At 42.0% G+C, this 15,216-nt stretch overlaps 1 protein-coding gene across 7 annotated transcripts in view; it reads right to left on the minus strand.

Moving 5' to 3' along the window:
* Positions 1–14,480, minus strand: part of PATJ (PATJ crumbs cell polarity complex component) — a 145,646-nt gene extending 131,166 nt beyond the window's left edge. For 2 of the 7 annotated variants that reach the window (XM_065842693.2, XM_065842698.2), the window contains exons 1-8: positions 14,326–14,389; positions 9,628–9,758; positions 8,564–8,620; positions 8,315–8,481; positions 6,517–6,708; positions 5,065–5,204; positions 3,102–3,300; positions 1,309–1,437 (exon numbers count right to left, since the gene is read on the minus strand). In XM_065842693.2, coding sequence (XP_065698765.2) covers positions 1,309–1,437; positions 3,102–3,300; positions 5,065–5,204; positions 6,517–6,708; positions 8,315–8,481; positions 8,564–8,585 — 849 coding nt within the window. In that variant the 5' untranslated portion in view covers positions 8,586–8,620; positions 9,628–9,758; positions 14,326–14,389. Of the gene's footprint in view, positions 1–1,308; positions 1,438–3,101; positions 3,301–5,064; positions 5,205–6,516; positions 6,709–8,314; positions 8,482–8,563; positions 8,621–9,627; positions 9,759–14,020; positions 14,176–14,325 lie in introns of those variants that run through there. The other 5 variants (XM_071810103.1, XM_071810104.1, XM_065842696.2 and 2 more) reach the window with 5 other exon arrangements.
* Positions 14,481–15,216: the final 736 nt, after the last annotated feature.

The following is a 15,216-nucleotide window of genomic DNA, read 5'->3' on the forward strand; positions in this document are numbered from 1 at the left end:
GATGAGCTCCAACTCCATGGAGTAAATCCACTGAAAGAAACGAGACTCCACACAAGCCTTTTTTTTTTTTTACATAATTATGATTCATGACCTACATCATCATTTCTATTATAAGCAAGCATTCACAGAACCAAATCCTCAGCTGGTATTGATCAGCATAGCTCCACCACCTTATGGGCTTTGATTTATAGAGCGATCATGGCAGAGTTATTCCCAGGACTAACTCAAGCTCATTTGCAAACTCATCCAATTTTAACATGTATATGTGCTCATTATTTCACATGTTCTTAATGATGTCTCATTCAGTTGAGAATGATGTGGCAAGTTCTTAACTTACATGCCTCATCTGTAGCCAAAACACTTTATTCCTTACAGCAAAACAGGTGTTACACAATAATTAAAAAATACTCATTTATACATGACAGGTTTGGAGGGAGGCAGTCAAGCAAAAGCCAACATTTTCCAGTAAAGCTCCCCAAATTTCCAGTCTTCATTTCCATCCTATACTACAGGAAGTGCCTTGGCCTCTCTCCTTCGTATGTCACCAGATATTGCTCCTACAGGTTCCAGACCTCAAATATTGTGACTTGTCATGGCCAAATTCACATTAAAAATCCAAATCTGGTTTGCTACTGCACATGTTCTACTCCTGAAATGCAGCAACACTTAGCATTGAGTCTTTACAGATTAGCAATCAAAGGTTGCACACTGTACCTGTGCAACTTCAAAGCATATCAGTAACTTCCAAAGGCTTGGCACCAGTTCTAAGTGTCTCCTAAAACCTGTCAGACTGCAAGGCACAGACCAAAACCCCCTTAAAATGAAACCCACTAAAAACAGGACATCTTCAATCTATAAATTGGATTTTGGAATTACTTCAATGGGGCAGATTCCCCTGCCTGACAATTCATTTGGAGAGTGTGCCACTATAGATGTTGCCAAATGTGCCCAATTCCACAGGGATGTGCAAACCGACTAAGAGTATTTGTCCTTCGAGACTGACCAAAGGCTGAAAATATCAGAAATACTGAAAACATGTGAAGGTTAGACAGCTTTTCAGAATTTCTGCATGTTCAACAATGTTATAAAAGCCAAAGCATGTCTGAGAAACAACTTAATTCATATCACGTGCTGACTTTTTTCTCAATCACACCTTCAACATATTTATTTATGAAGTATATGTTGGCATTCAGACTTTGATGCTATCAGCTTCCTTTTGTTTAAGTGTATTAGTTTATTTTAAGACTGTCAAAACCAGTTAATTATACCTTACAATCAGACAAGAAGTGACATAATATAACAAATTACCCGATCTGCTAATCCCCCAGGAACAATTGTTCTTACAACTACTCCACTCGACTTTCCTCCTACAATTCCAAAGCCTAATCCTGAACCGTCGTTAATCAGCTCAACGTCTTCAACATGGCCCCAGCGAATCTGCAATTAATAAAACCAGGAGATTTTAATTTCAGTCGATCATTAATGTTTCTCACTTTCACAAATACCAGGAATGGCAAGCATTAATCAGAGTAATTTTCCCTCTCTACCCAACATGCTGGAGATCTGTTACATTTTGTTCAGTCAGCTTCATTTCCTTATAAACACGCAGTGGGATTTCTCATCTGTTTTTAAACATATATTCTGTCCTTTGCTTTCAGGATAACAGGATACTAGGAAAAAGCTTGACTAAGAAAAAGCAATTTTCAGGTTTTCTTGCCAAAATGAAAACTATCCTTTTAGTTTTTCATAAATCAAGAATACTGCAAACAACAGAGCAAAACAGAGGCAAAGAGCTCGCACTGGCCCAGTTTGCACTTAGTATTGCCCAACTTCTTATTTCTGTTATTTCACTTACACACTCTAAACACCACCAGTACATGCTGAATTAATAGAGCAGTACAATATTTTGCCATACTGAATTGGAAGCATGTTTCTAAGCTACGTTGTACCCTGACCTTATGTTCTACAAGACAATCTGAAAATAACAAAGCTGTTAAGCAACCCAAACTCAGCCAATGTTTCCGTCAGATTAATATATCATAGAAACCAAAATGGAGCAAAGTAGGCAGACTTAAGTCTTCTGTGAATAAAGGATTTATTAGCATACTGAAAATCTTTGCCAAAGCCAGTTAAATATCATAAAAGAAGTTTAAAGACCCCCTGTAGAGATATATATTTGTATTTTATTTTGTTAGTCTGTTCAGTGCAGATCTTTCAATGAAAAAGCAGTTAAAGTTTAATTCTTTAAAATTTTCAGTGCAATAAACAATATTGATTATCCACTAAAACCTTCAGATTTCACTAGCTCTGTAATAATCATGGGGGAAATAATTACTGAGAATAAGGCAAAGCACTGCTCTTAACCAGATTTTCATCAAGACACACTAGTGTAATAAATTCAGATTGCAATATTGCAAACCCTGGACTTAGGTGTGCAATGCAACCAAATTCAGTGAAGCCACCTGGACCATATGGTTTGAAGACAGATGGAAGTTTAGCCCTAACTTATTCCACATCCCAGTGACAACCTCTCCTTGTTCAAGAAAACAAAAGGGTTCACAATCAATGAAACTCACATATTTAAAAAAAAGAACTACTGAGGGATCCCTCAGGAATTGAGAGGTTCTTTAACAGATCCTTCTTGTTTGTTTTTAAAACAAAAGACGAGGCTTTTTGGTTTGAGTGGTTTAAGCTTAAATTGGTTAGGATATTTCAGGCAGTGCTCACAATGGGTTAATGTTTGCACCCTTAAGATGTAATCAGAGCACCTTTAATTGCTGAGCACCAGTAGGTTTCAGCTGGGTATATTTGTTAAATACTTTACCCAGCCTATGCTGAACAGACCCTGCTGCTAAGAATATGCTGATCTACTAAAGCTTCTGCTATCCTCTAAAAACCTGGGTTCTATTTTATAACAACTCCATGCAGCTTTGCAACAGAAGCCTTATTGCATGACCAGTCTAAATGAAATGTCATCACATATAAAATCTGATTAAAGAAAAAAATCCATCTATGTAAAGCTTGCTAACAAAAACACAACCACCAAAAAAAAATACCCAGCATAGTTCAAATATGATTTTGACAGCATTACAAGAACTCACAGTCTCAGGTGGATTTATATCACTTAATGAGACAGCAGAAGTTCTGCTGTTTCCTTGCACCGGCTCCCTAGCAACAACCAGATGTAGGGATCCTGTGGACTGCTGGAGGAGGGCAATGGCGTGCTGATGGGAAATGTTCTGATCCAATGGGGTGCAATTAATGGCCAGTATGTGGTCATTTTCCTTTAGTCTTTGATCCCTTAACAAAACATTAAAAGACATTTTAAAATGCAGCACAGTGACTTCACAACACACTTGTGTAATTTAAATATCAACATGCAAAATACACAGTTACACAAAGTTAAATATTTCTATACGAAAACAAAAATCTGCTTATTAGGCTGTGTTCATCAACATACAAACCGCACGCAACCCACACTGCCCACTGCCCAGACATATTTTGTTCCAACTTTATCATGGTACAGAAATTATCTTTTTTTCCCTCTTTGCTTCTATTCAAAATTCAATGAAATGCCCTCATCCTTTCGTGATGATATTGAATTACAGGCCAGAAAAAAAAAAATTTTTGTAGTTCCGCAATGAACTCTGAACTATTCTTCACTATGTTTAGCACTACATGATACTATCTCCAAGTATCCACAAAACAAGCTATGATATTGTTTTGTATCATTATTTAATCAAAAGACCCGTGAGCTGCATCTTTCTATCTTACTCAAAATTTACAGTACCAAACTTCAGACATCAAACTTTCTTCAAGCAACACACAGCTCAACTTACACCTTAAGATAATATAAATTCCACAGTTAATTCACCCTAGTGATGAATTTCGGTTTGTGACAAGAGAGAACCCATCACTCATCTCCTTTGTTAAATATTCATTCTGAGCACAAGACCAAACTGTTACAGACGCTGCCTTCAAAGCTCTGTAGGAATCCAAAAAAAGTCTCCAGGAGATCTTGTCTCAGCAGCAAAATGGGAAGCATGCTGGGGAAACTTATAAGAACTCCAAAACAATATAACTGCACATCCTCACTAACGCATTTTAAACTTCCTTTTTGAGCATGTGATGTTTCCCAGAAATCACTTTCTTCGAGTACTAACCATATTTTCGGTTCTCTCATCAAAGAAAGTGAGCAGCAGGTCATTGAATCCTAAAGTGAGATATTTGCCCTCCTCTGACATCCGGATCAGTCCATCTGTCTCCACTTTGAAAGAGCCTAATATGCTTTTCTTTAAGTGTTTTCTGGTGTGTTCTCTGCAGGCCCATAGCCATTATCATTCCAACCTCTCCCCGCTCTTTGTCATCCTGTGTTGGCACTTCCTGACATGTGTTATTGAAAAAGTGACACCAGTGCCTTGAAATCTAGACACATTTTCTTGAAACATAATTCCAAGTACTGTGTTTGTCTCATGCCAACTCTTGTGGTTTTACAATCACATTTTTTTTAAAGGATTGCTCTGCCTTTTGTTGTTGGGTGAAAACCCACAGACAATACAGGAAGAAACCGCCTGAAGCCCCGATTCTATGATGACATCTGTGCAGGGATCTGTTGGGAGGACTGGATCTAAATTTGCACAGGAAACAAACAGTAAAACCAGCTATAAATAGGGCATTGTCATAAGCACATAAAGAAACAAGGGAGGGAATCTTTCAGGGACACAATACATCAAAATTAAAAGGGTGGCTAGTTTTTATTTCCCTTGGATTCTTTTCTGAGTTTTCTTTTGTTTTTTAATCAGTACTCAAGATTCTCTTAAGTGAGTCACGATTTCTGGAAATTCCATTTATGAATTGCTTGGATATTTAAAACTCATCTGAAAATCCGATCCTCAAAACACGAGTTTATTGAGTTGCAAAGCCAGAATTCAAGATACCACCAACAAAATATGCCACCAGAGAACCCAGACAAACATCAGTCTGACAGAGTTCTCACTGTGAAAGTCATAACTGTTCCCTTCATGGAAATACTGCAATTTTCCAATAAAATGATAAAGATCTCACCTGTCAGCTATGCTCCCTGGCTGGACTTCCTTGACAAAGATACCAACTTCTCCCAAGCTGGGATTTTTAAGGGCAACCACACTAAATCCAAGACCTCCAACAGAAGGCTTTTCAATCTTTATTGTTTCTATTTGTCTCCCCTAATAAAACAGGGAAAAAAATTATTTACTAATTTTTAATGCAATAGAATGAGCTAGTTTAAAATTTATGAACACTGGGAGAATTATTCTCCTCTTAAGACTAAACAAAGGCAAAATACTGAATGTTCTTTCTATAAGAGCTCCTCTATTTATTATTTTTAATATAGCAGAGTATTGTATATGCAAGCACTTCGAAGTTCTGAACCCTCAGGGAATTTAAGAGCCGCTTTCACACTTCATTCACATTACAAGATGAATTCCAAACTGGATGAAAACTATGAACGAAGTGCTGTCTAGAGCAATATGCTTGAGATTTCTGGAAATGCTGCATAGCTAAACTAAATTACTTGTCTTTTGGCTCCCCTTGCTTTAAATGCTGATTTTTAGATGCATGTTCAAAAGACAGCAGCTTTTAAATAAATTAATTTCCTTCCCCTCCCTGCAACTTCACACTTCAAGTTTACTTTTGCAGCCACCTGTTTTTCAGTTCTAATACAATATTTCTGGGGTTGTTTACTGAGAAATATTACTTAGAGAATGCCCTGCTATCACAGCTGTTTTATCCAAAATAATGTGCAGTCTTTACTGCTGAGTCTTTTATCTGATGAGTTAATGACACACTAATGAGAAGAGTTATGCTCAAAATATTACAGCTACATTAAGGTAGTCAATTAGCAACAGTTACTTAATATAGAGAGGCATGACTAACCAATTAAATTAATGGTTCAAAGTAACACGGAACAATACATTTATGTTATAAACGCCAATCCCACATGGGTGGATGTCTGCACCTGTATAACTTCCATAAGCATCTGGTACATGCTACATCCCATGTTAATGAAATCAGCATCTGTCTGGCAAAGTTAAGACATACTAAATTAAGAGTTAAATAAAATATTTACATGCCAGTTCTTTTAATCATTTGCACTGTTCATATATTAACAAAGCTGGTACATTTCCAATTTAAAATGAACTTGATAAAACAAGTCTCTCCATCAAAACAAGTTTCTGCAGAAAGTGTTGATTTTCAATTAAGTGTCTTCAAATACCAAAAAAGTTTTCTGGCAACTGACATTTCTTTTCTACATTGGTGTGTTTGGAAGAAAGACAAAAAAAAGGCAAAGTAAAAAAATAAAAAACCCAAACCACTTTCCATTGCTGGCCTTATCCTTCACAGGGAAAATTATTTTCAGAACTACACTCCCAGACACACAGCAAAAGAACACATTTGAAAATGTACTCCAAAAGAATGCAAGAAAAAGTTTGACATTGAAGGAAAACAAGTTTTGGTCACTAAACTCGAGAGCCTTACCTTTGCCATCTGTTGGATGATCGCATTAAACTCATTAACTCCCAGGTTTGGAGGAAAGGTGGATGCTTTGGGTTCAGGTGAGCTGCAAGGCGTACGCACGCTCCCAGCAGCAACGGATTTGTCAGCAAACACTAGCAGCCCTCTCTTAGTAAAATCAAAATCTACTGAACGGTCTGGAGGCATATAATTGAGCTGTTGAATAAAGATGTAGAAAAACTATTATAAGCAAAAGAAGATAGTTCCACTTACATCATCTTATGTGAAGACTGCCAAAGAAGCAAACATGCACATGCTCATATATGCCTATTCACACAAATATACTCACTCATATAAATTGGGCAATGTTAATATATAATCAAAACCCAAGCCATCATATCAAGTTTAAATTATTTTTCAGAAGGAAAAGTTTGCTGAATGTTTCAGCTGTGTTTCTACTCCACTCATTCTCTCCACTTCTTTCATTCTTCTTCCCTGCCTGTGCCCATTATCCTCTTTTCACCCTGATACTCCAGAAACAGGACATGCAAAAGCACCAAATATTAAAGAGGTCCTTGAGCACTGTTGCAACTGTCAGGCAAACCTAGACAATTTTGGCACGAGAGCCCAAATTTTTTAAGAGTCACTCCGGAGCCAAAGGCCTGGCCTGTATTATCGCCTCCCCAGAGAGGGCCTAGGGAACAATCTACCATTGAACATGCCATCATTGCTAGAACTCACAGTTCAATAATAAAGATAATGAAGAAACGCAGAAATATTCCCAGGGTGACATAGTAAACTGAAAATCCCATGCTGAATGAAACTGCTCATGAGGGACATGCTCAAAAAGAATTTTAAGTAAAAATAAAATTCTAGTTATGTTAACTGTGAGCATTCTGGATATAAAATCCACTATGTCATAGTCACACAGCACAATCTTAGATATTTTAGCATTTTCATACATTTTTTAATAGCTTGCAGACATGCAGCCAAGCTTTGGAAGGAAGGACCAGGAGCAGGTACAGTACTTCGGCAAACATGGGGAGAAGGGAGAACGTATGGTATCAACCACCACCACGCCACCCAGGCAGGAACACGTGGCAATGGCAGCGAGGTGGCCTCCTTCCCCTGACACCCACCCCACCACATCTGCAGCTGGGCAGGTGCAGTAACAGCAAAGCAACAGTGATGCTGAGAACCACATTCATGCAGATCTGTCACTGATGCCCGTGTCCACAAGTTCTATGTGTCAGTTGGTGTTATAAACCAATCCACACAAGTTCCTTCCACCACTGAATCCAAGTCATTTTAAAGTTAGCCTGGGTATGTCTGCATCAGAGCTTGGCAAATCTTCAGAGGTGGTTTTCTAGATGCTATTTCCCCAAACAGGTTAACCATTCTTGTACAAGTCAGCAGGAACTAAGTGATGATGTCTTTTAAGGAGAAAAGATGCTGCCAGTTAGCTGATAAACAGTATTTAACTTCTGCGAAAAACAAAAGATCCCAGTTCCAGCTGTGTTCAGAACTCAAAGTACTAGAGCTGATGTCTTTTGCAGATGCTTTTTTTCCAACTGCTGTGATTCTTAACCGCCTCCTTCTGCACCCCTTTCAAAGCACGTCACCCCATGACCAGTTCGTTGCAAAGCCACTTCTCCTTCCAGCAGTGACTGTGGAGATACTAGCTTGACCAAAAAAAGAGGCAACATTCATTCATACCAAGTTACAGCTTATGAATGACAGCGCCCTCATTAACACACACCTACACACCCTGCTTCAAGTTCCAAGTTCACTATAATTATCACTGCACCACTTTTACACTCACCTGTTCCTTCAGTTGCTTGATGGATTGCTGGAGGGTCAGTATCTGGTTAAACAAAGGGCTTCTGAGTGTGTTACGCAAAACAGTGAGGTTTTCGTTATGTTGGGAATCTCTTTTCTCACGAAGTTTTGCTTGCAGACGATCAAGGATCTGCAGCACCTGCTGTTTATCTGCACCACAAAGTAGTACATGTGAGGAATGTAGCTTCATTTCTCAACGCTTAATAAAAGTCATCACACTCAGACTACATACCTGCAGCAGGATTTTCAGGCATGTTGAAGGGTATTTTTGGATTTAGTCTAGAATAACCTGGATGAGTTTAAAAAAAAAATTGAATTAATAAGTTATGTATCTGAGCAGAATGCTAACAGATGCACAGTCAATGCACACAATAATAAAACACTAAGCTAACTATAACAAATTTAATACAAAAATACTACTACCCCCAGTTTTCACCTCAAATATTCAACAACATAGCAAGTTGCACTGCAGCCTCAGCACATCCAAAATCTTTCCTTGTTCCGTGTGCTTTTCCTTTCACACATGGGAAAGAATATGAACAACTCTCAAAATATGAGTGAAAATGCAGGTTATAAAATCAAACATTGGCCAAGAAAATTGTGAGACAGGTATGCTCAACCAAATTATTTTGAATATGGACATTAAAGTTGCAATATTTTCAAATACACATAACAGTTAAAATCATCCTATTATTTAGAAGATACCTTCCACCCAATTAATTATTTGTAGACAGTATTCTTATTGTGACAGCTCAGTCCTGCTGCATGGCAATATAGGTGAAACCTTGCATCTCTCTATAAAACAATGAAGTTCCCTCCACTCAGAAGACAGCACAGAGGCCCAAAATTGGCCAAATCAATCCCTAGTCCCACACGTTCCTAAGGGAGGTCAGTTCTAATTGCAGCCCCCAGCTGAACAGGTGAAAGAAGCTCATTGTCTTCTACATGAGCTTGCCTTTCTCTTTATTACATACATGCCAAGCTTTGAAGGAACAGAATATCCTTCATCACGCTCCTCTACAGTGCCAAACAGAGCAGGTCTCCAACTGGGGGTGAGGTTCATGGCAGCATAAAAACAACAGACTTGCAATTAGCAGCGATGATAAATCTGTACCCTTACTTGCATGTTATTATGTTGATGTGGAGCCTGTCATTCTGAAAACTATCAAGGCAGTTATACCAAAACATACACGAGAAATAAGATTTCTTCACTTAGCACGAGCTCCTCTAAGAGAAGTCAGTGTTTAATAGCATAATTTTAACTCTACCCAGTATATAACAGTGTAATTGCAGGACCTTCTACTCTGCCTCTGATGTCGTCTGTGTTCACACTGAAGATGCCTTGAGTTCTGGGAGGATGCTGTTGTATTTAACAAGATATTAAAATAGCTTCTCTTCTCTTGAAGAGTCAAATTAAGCTGATTTACCTAATGAAAAGAAAAAGTGGAGGTGTGTCACAAACCACCATTTCAGATTTATGCACCCCTTGCCTATGTGAGCAGTTTTGGCTCATGGAGGAATTCCTGCAGAGTTCCGCGGGTTTGCGTGGTTTCCACCCAGGGCCAAGCAAAATGAGTCGCTTTGCAAGGCTGTTAACAGATTTAGAAGGTCATTTTAAATCAAACTCATAGCAAGAGTTGAAGCAGCAAACCCATGCAACCCCTAAAAGATTTTCAGGAATGTATCTGAACTTTGCTAAGTGCTGCAGCTTTATTTTCTTTTCCCTTCAAAATAAAACACTTCTAAGAGCACAGCAGCCTTTGATTCTGTGCTGAGATCTGATTCTGAAAAACAGATGAAAATACCATTTCCTTATACATTCCTGGGCCTTCATTTAAACAAAAAAAGACAAAACTAAACCTCAACTAAAAATATTGCAAGAATCTTAACAAAACAGGACAAATAATACAGAAATCTGTTCTTTCTTGCCAATTTAAATTCCCTCCATTCACTTCCCTCATCTGTTTCTCTACCTCACAGTAGCAATTAAAAGAAAAAAAAAAAAGCACCTTAAAGCAAGAGAACCAACATCAGAAAGGGATGCAAAATAACTCCTATGAGGAAAAGTGGCTTTAAAACCTTTAAACCAGCAGCAGGGTGAAAAAAGATTAAACCCAGAAAATAAATCCAGCATGGCAGGAAATAATGCCAACTTGACAACACCGTCCCCATCTAATAGCTGAAGCCAAGAGGCCGGTCCAGCCCTCCAGCCCTCTTTGATGCATTTTCTTCTTCCCCTTCCATCTGCGCCTGCACTCATTCATCTGATCCCATAGTGAGCTGGAACGGGGAGCTAAACACGCAGAAAAAAACCAAAACAAAACAAAACACAACCCTTCCCATTTTGGTAGAGTGAGCTTTCTGCCCAGTTAGCTGTCGACTGCCAGCGCTGGCATGCAGGAGGGGACCCGGATGTGCCGGGGAAGCAGAACCGCACCTTGCAGCACTGGTGGTTGCAGCTCAGCTGCACTGGCAAACCACACCACAAGAAACAGCCTGCATCACTCAAAAAACAGCCTCAAAGTGCCATGCAGACAGTCTCCAAGATTAATCTTCTTTTCCATTACAGCGGGTGTAACAATAGCAATTATGATGACGGGTACAGAGCCAAGGAAGAAAAACTGAAGCAGGAAAATGCAGGTGAGAGATCTGGGTTGCAACAAATGCACTGGAGTCCCCGCAAGAAAGAGGTGTAAAAGAGAGGAGGAAGAAAAAAAAAAAGATTAAAGAAAGTTCCACCTTCCTGCTTGAGCTGCTGTAAAGTGTTGCTCAGAGCCACTGCAGACCCCTCCATGCCAGGGGATGCCACAGTGGACCTCAGGTGTGTCACAGTTTGAGTTCACGCAGCACTTTGGGATTCCTCATGATCAAAGGTGGCCCCCAGCCAGTTTGCAATGGTTTATCTTTTTTTTGTGTGTGTGTGTGTGTGTGTGTGTGCAATATGTTAAAACCACTCTCAGTATTTCTTTGTTCTCCATTCTTTCACAGAAAGAAAATTGGGGGGGGGCAGGAGGGAAGAAGTGTGTTATAGTGTGTTATATTTTAAAAGAAACACCTCCTTCTGGTGTGAGGGGATCCCTGAGAACATAATTCAAAGTCTTCAAATAATGTATAATTGAGGACGGGTCTAAGACTGGCTTTTGGACACCAAAGAAACACACAACTTCATATACTATTAAGCTGTTTATATCTGGGGGGCCAAACAGCTTATCCTTAATTTCCAAACACCCATGCTAAGCGCGAGCAGGGTGCCAACAGACAGTTGTTAAATTAGGACGTCCCTTCCTAGGCAATAATTTTTAAGAGTGATCCAACACACTACTGTTTGTCTGGTTTAAACCAGTTCACCCACTCAGCTTCCTTAGCTACATTCTCTGATGTCTACAGCCACTTATCTTACAAGTAGACAAAACTGCAAACCTCAGTTCTAAATGTATGTTACAAATCCCAATATCACTGTAAAATCATCAAGAAAAAAAATAATTTCAGAGAGTTTAGTGTCTTCTAATATCAGAAAAAACCTCCAGACTCCAGCACAGCATGGAGCTGGGTTTTTACTGTCTTCACTTTTGAGAGCTGAACACATCATAGGGAGCAGGAAAGTTTCATAAGGTTTTGTACGAAATCCCAGGACTTGGATCTTCTTCAAAAGCAGCCTAAGAAACAATGAATTCCCCCATGCTGGTGCCAGCAGAGGTCATAAGAAGAGCTGAAAGGTTTAAGTCTTCTATTGCCATCAGCCCAGGCCAGACACCTGCCATTGGCACAGGGACACGGGGCGCTCAGCCCTGGAGCCAGAAGGGAACATGACACCCCAGCACTGGCCTTGACAAACACCTACGCTCCACAGAGCACTGCTAAAAGACAAAAAGAAGGGTTTCCCTCCTGCGGTCTGGAGGAGGACACAGTTTAGCCAACGGAGATTCTTCTTCCCATTTCTCCCCACTCACCCAACAACTGCTTCTGCCATACATCCCTCAACCTGGCCTCTGACAACCTGTGTCCTTCCGCAAGTCACACCTGCAGGGGAAGTTCTGCCTCATGGGAGGCTCTCCCCAACCTTCTGGGACATCAAACACCATGAGCCCCTAATGCACAAATGCTAACTGCTGCTATTTTTCAAAGGCTTCTGCTGTGGCCAGTCTCAGCAGCCTGCCACAGGAACAGCCAAGGGTACATCCCAACCCAAAGTCACCTTTCTGCACTAATGCCATTGTAATTTTCCCTGGCCCTGTTATCAGGAATGACCAACACAGCACATGTCACATTCTTCGTCAGATAGGGGTCTGACTTGGAAAATTTCAGCCCAAACAGTTTAAAATATGACAAAGGCAAAAAGAAAGGGAAAACAACATTTGTTGGTGTGATTTTAATCCTATATTGTCCTAACACAGCATCACCTGTAATTTTAGATATCAAAAATTATATAGTTCATCTGACATCAAGCAACTACATACTGTGAAAAAAACCAACACTATTCTAACACATTTTTCTGTCCTACACGTTATGTTCGGTTTTCCATCCTGGTAGCATACAGAAGCATTCAGTACAACCAAGCTTAGCACATACACACCTTTCAGATGAAACCACCGAAACCCGCTGCTCTGTGCAATGCTGCAGTATTTATAAAGAGTGCTATAGAGTGCGTGCTCACACTGCTCTGGGCACTTTAAAGAAGGAACCAACCAAGCAGTGCTGTTAAGTGCCTAAAGACAAATACACCACACACCTCCAGGTGAAGCAGGTCAAAGCTAAATATTGTTAAATATCAAAACACTACTCCATGGGCACACTGAGCATGCCCTGTTGTTACATACAATTAGTGACCACAACATGAGGAGAGAAAAAAAAAACAAACCCAAAAACATCCAAAGGAACACTCCGCGTGTGTGATTACCAGTCTCCATGCAGATCAAGAGGAGTCTTACTCACTCTAGAGGCATGCGAACTTTTAACAAGCAGAACCTGAATTCCTGCGGACTTCAGCCTCCTGGGAAGCACCAGTGTGCTTTCTCTGGTGTCTAATAGAAGGGTGAGCTCACGCTGAAGCCATTCTCCATGGAGCAATAACATGGCCTCAGAAACCTGTTCTCGCAAAGCTGGAGGAAAACTTGTTTCTGAGATCTAAATGCTGTCACGTTCTAGTAAAATTAGTCAATAAATCCTAGAATTACTAGGATAGCGTACATGATTAACAAATCACTTTATGGGAAGGACCTGTGTACACTCAGGCACAGGTCAGGTGCTGAGGAAGCGAGGGGTTGGTGGGAAATACCTCTCCCAAGCATCTGTGCCACATAGAATCCTTTCAGTTGGAAGAGACCCTCAGGATCAAGTCCAACCATACCGTAACTCTGGCAATAAACCATGTCCCTAAGAACCTCGCCTAAACGCCTTTTAAACACCTCCAAGGATGGTGACTCCACCACTGCCCTGGGCAGCCTGTTCTAATGCCCGTCAGCCCTTTCTGGGAAGAACTTTTTCCTAATATCCAAACTCAACCTCCCCTGGTGCAACTTGAGGCCACTTCCTCTTGGGCTGTCACTTGATACTTGGGAGAAGAGACCAACACCCTCCGTGCTACAACCTCTTTTCAGGCAGTTGCAGAGATCAGGTCTCCCCTCAGCCTCCTGTTCTCCAGGCTGAACAGCCCCAGCTCCCTCAGCCGCTCCCCAAGCACCAGCACTACCTGAAGAAGGGATTAAACTCCTCCGGAAAAGCCCTCACAACGAGCTGGCTCTACCCGCCAGAGACGCCCCGCCGCAGCCGCCACACCCGCCGGCTCCCAGGGCGTCGAGGGCAGCGACCGCCCCTCAGGGCCACCCCGGCCGGCAACCAGCCACCTCTACGCCCTCACCGCCTGCGGTACCGACAGTCCCGCCCACACCGGGGCCGGGGGGCCGAGGCCCAGCGGCGGGTTTCCCCTCGGCGCTGGGGGCGCTGCTGAGGCGAAGGGCCGCGGCGGCTCTAGGAGTGTGGGGCTCCCCGCGGTACCTGCGGGCGGGAAGCGGCGGCGGCAGCGGTCGGAGCGGCACGATGGCCGTCGGCTCTCACCTGGGCGGAAGTGGGAAGCTGGGGGGAGCGAGCCCGCCTCACCTGCGGCGCAGGAAGCCGGGGCGGCGCGGCGGGAGAGCCGCCTCCCGGGGGCCGGCCGGGCCGCAGCCCCGCGGCGGGGGCGGGCGGGAGGCGCGGGGCGCTGCCGGCCAGCAGAGAGGCCCGCGGAGAGGCCCAGCGGTGCGAGAGCTGGGGCGAGCTCTCGGATGTCGTGGGGAAGAGCAGCTTGAATGTGTCCGGAGGCTCCGAGAAGGGCCGGGCCCGGCGTTTCAGCCCCCGCGCTGAGGATCATAGAATCCTTTCAGTTGGAAGAGACCCTCAGGATCATTGAGTCCAACCATACCGTAACTCTGGCACTAAACCATGGCCTTAAGAACCTCGTCTAAATGCCTTTTAAACCCCTCCAGGGATGGTGACTCCCCCACTGCCCTGGGCAGCCTGTTCCAACGCCCAACAGCCCTTTCCAGAAGATTTTTTTCCTAATATCCAATCTGAACCCCCCCGTGTAGACTTCATTTAAAAAAGCTTCATTTGTACTTGTATTCAGCAAATTGGTGTCCAAACATGAATTCAGAGCTATTTTGAATTCAATCTGCCACAGAGGCCTCAGCAGCCCCTACCACATCCAGAGGGGAACAGCAAAAGCCATAGGATGTGGCCTTGGATGGAGTTAAGGAATTTTAACACAAAACCGCCTCTTTCAATGCTCACCAAAACCAGCTCTGCTCCCAACAGAACTTCAAAACAAACCACATTACCTGCAGCTTTCAAGAAACACATTGCCTGGGATGGATGGTGTGCAGGAGCAGCAGTCTGAGTCCCTGCAGAGGC

Source organism: Patagioenas fasciata, chromosome 6, assembly GCF_037038585.1.
Source record: "Patagioenas fasciata isolate bPatFas1 chromosome 6, bPatFas1.hap1, whole genome shotgun sequence".
NCBI lineage: Eukaryota > Metazoa > Chordata > Aves > Columbiformes > Columbidae > Patagioenas > Patagioenas fasciata.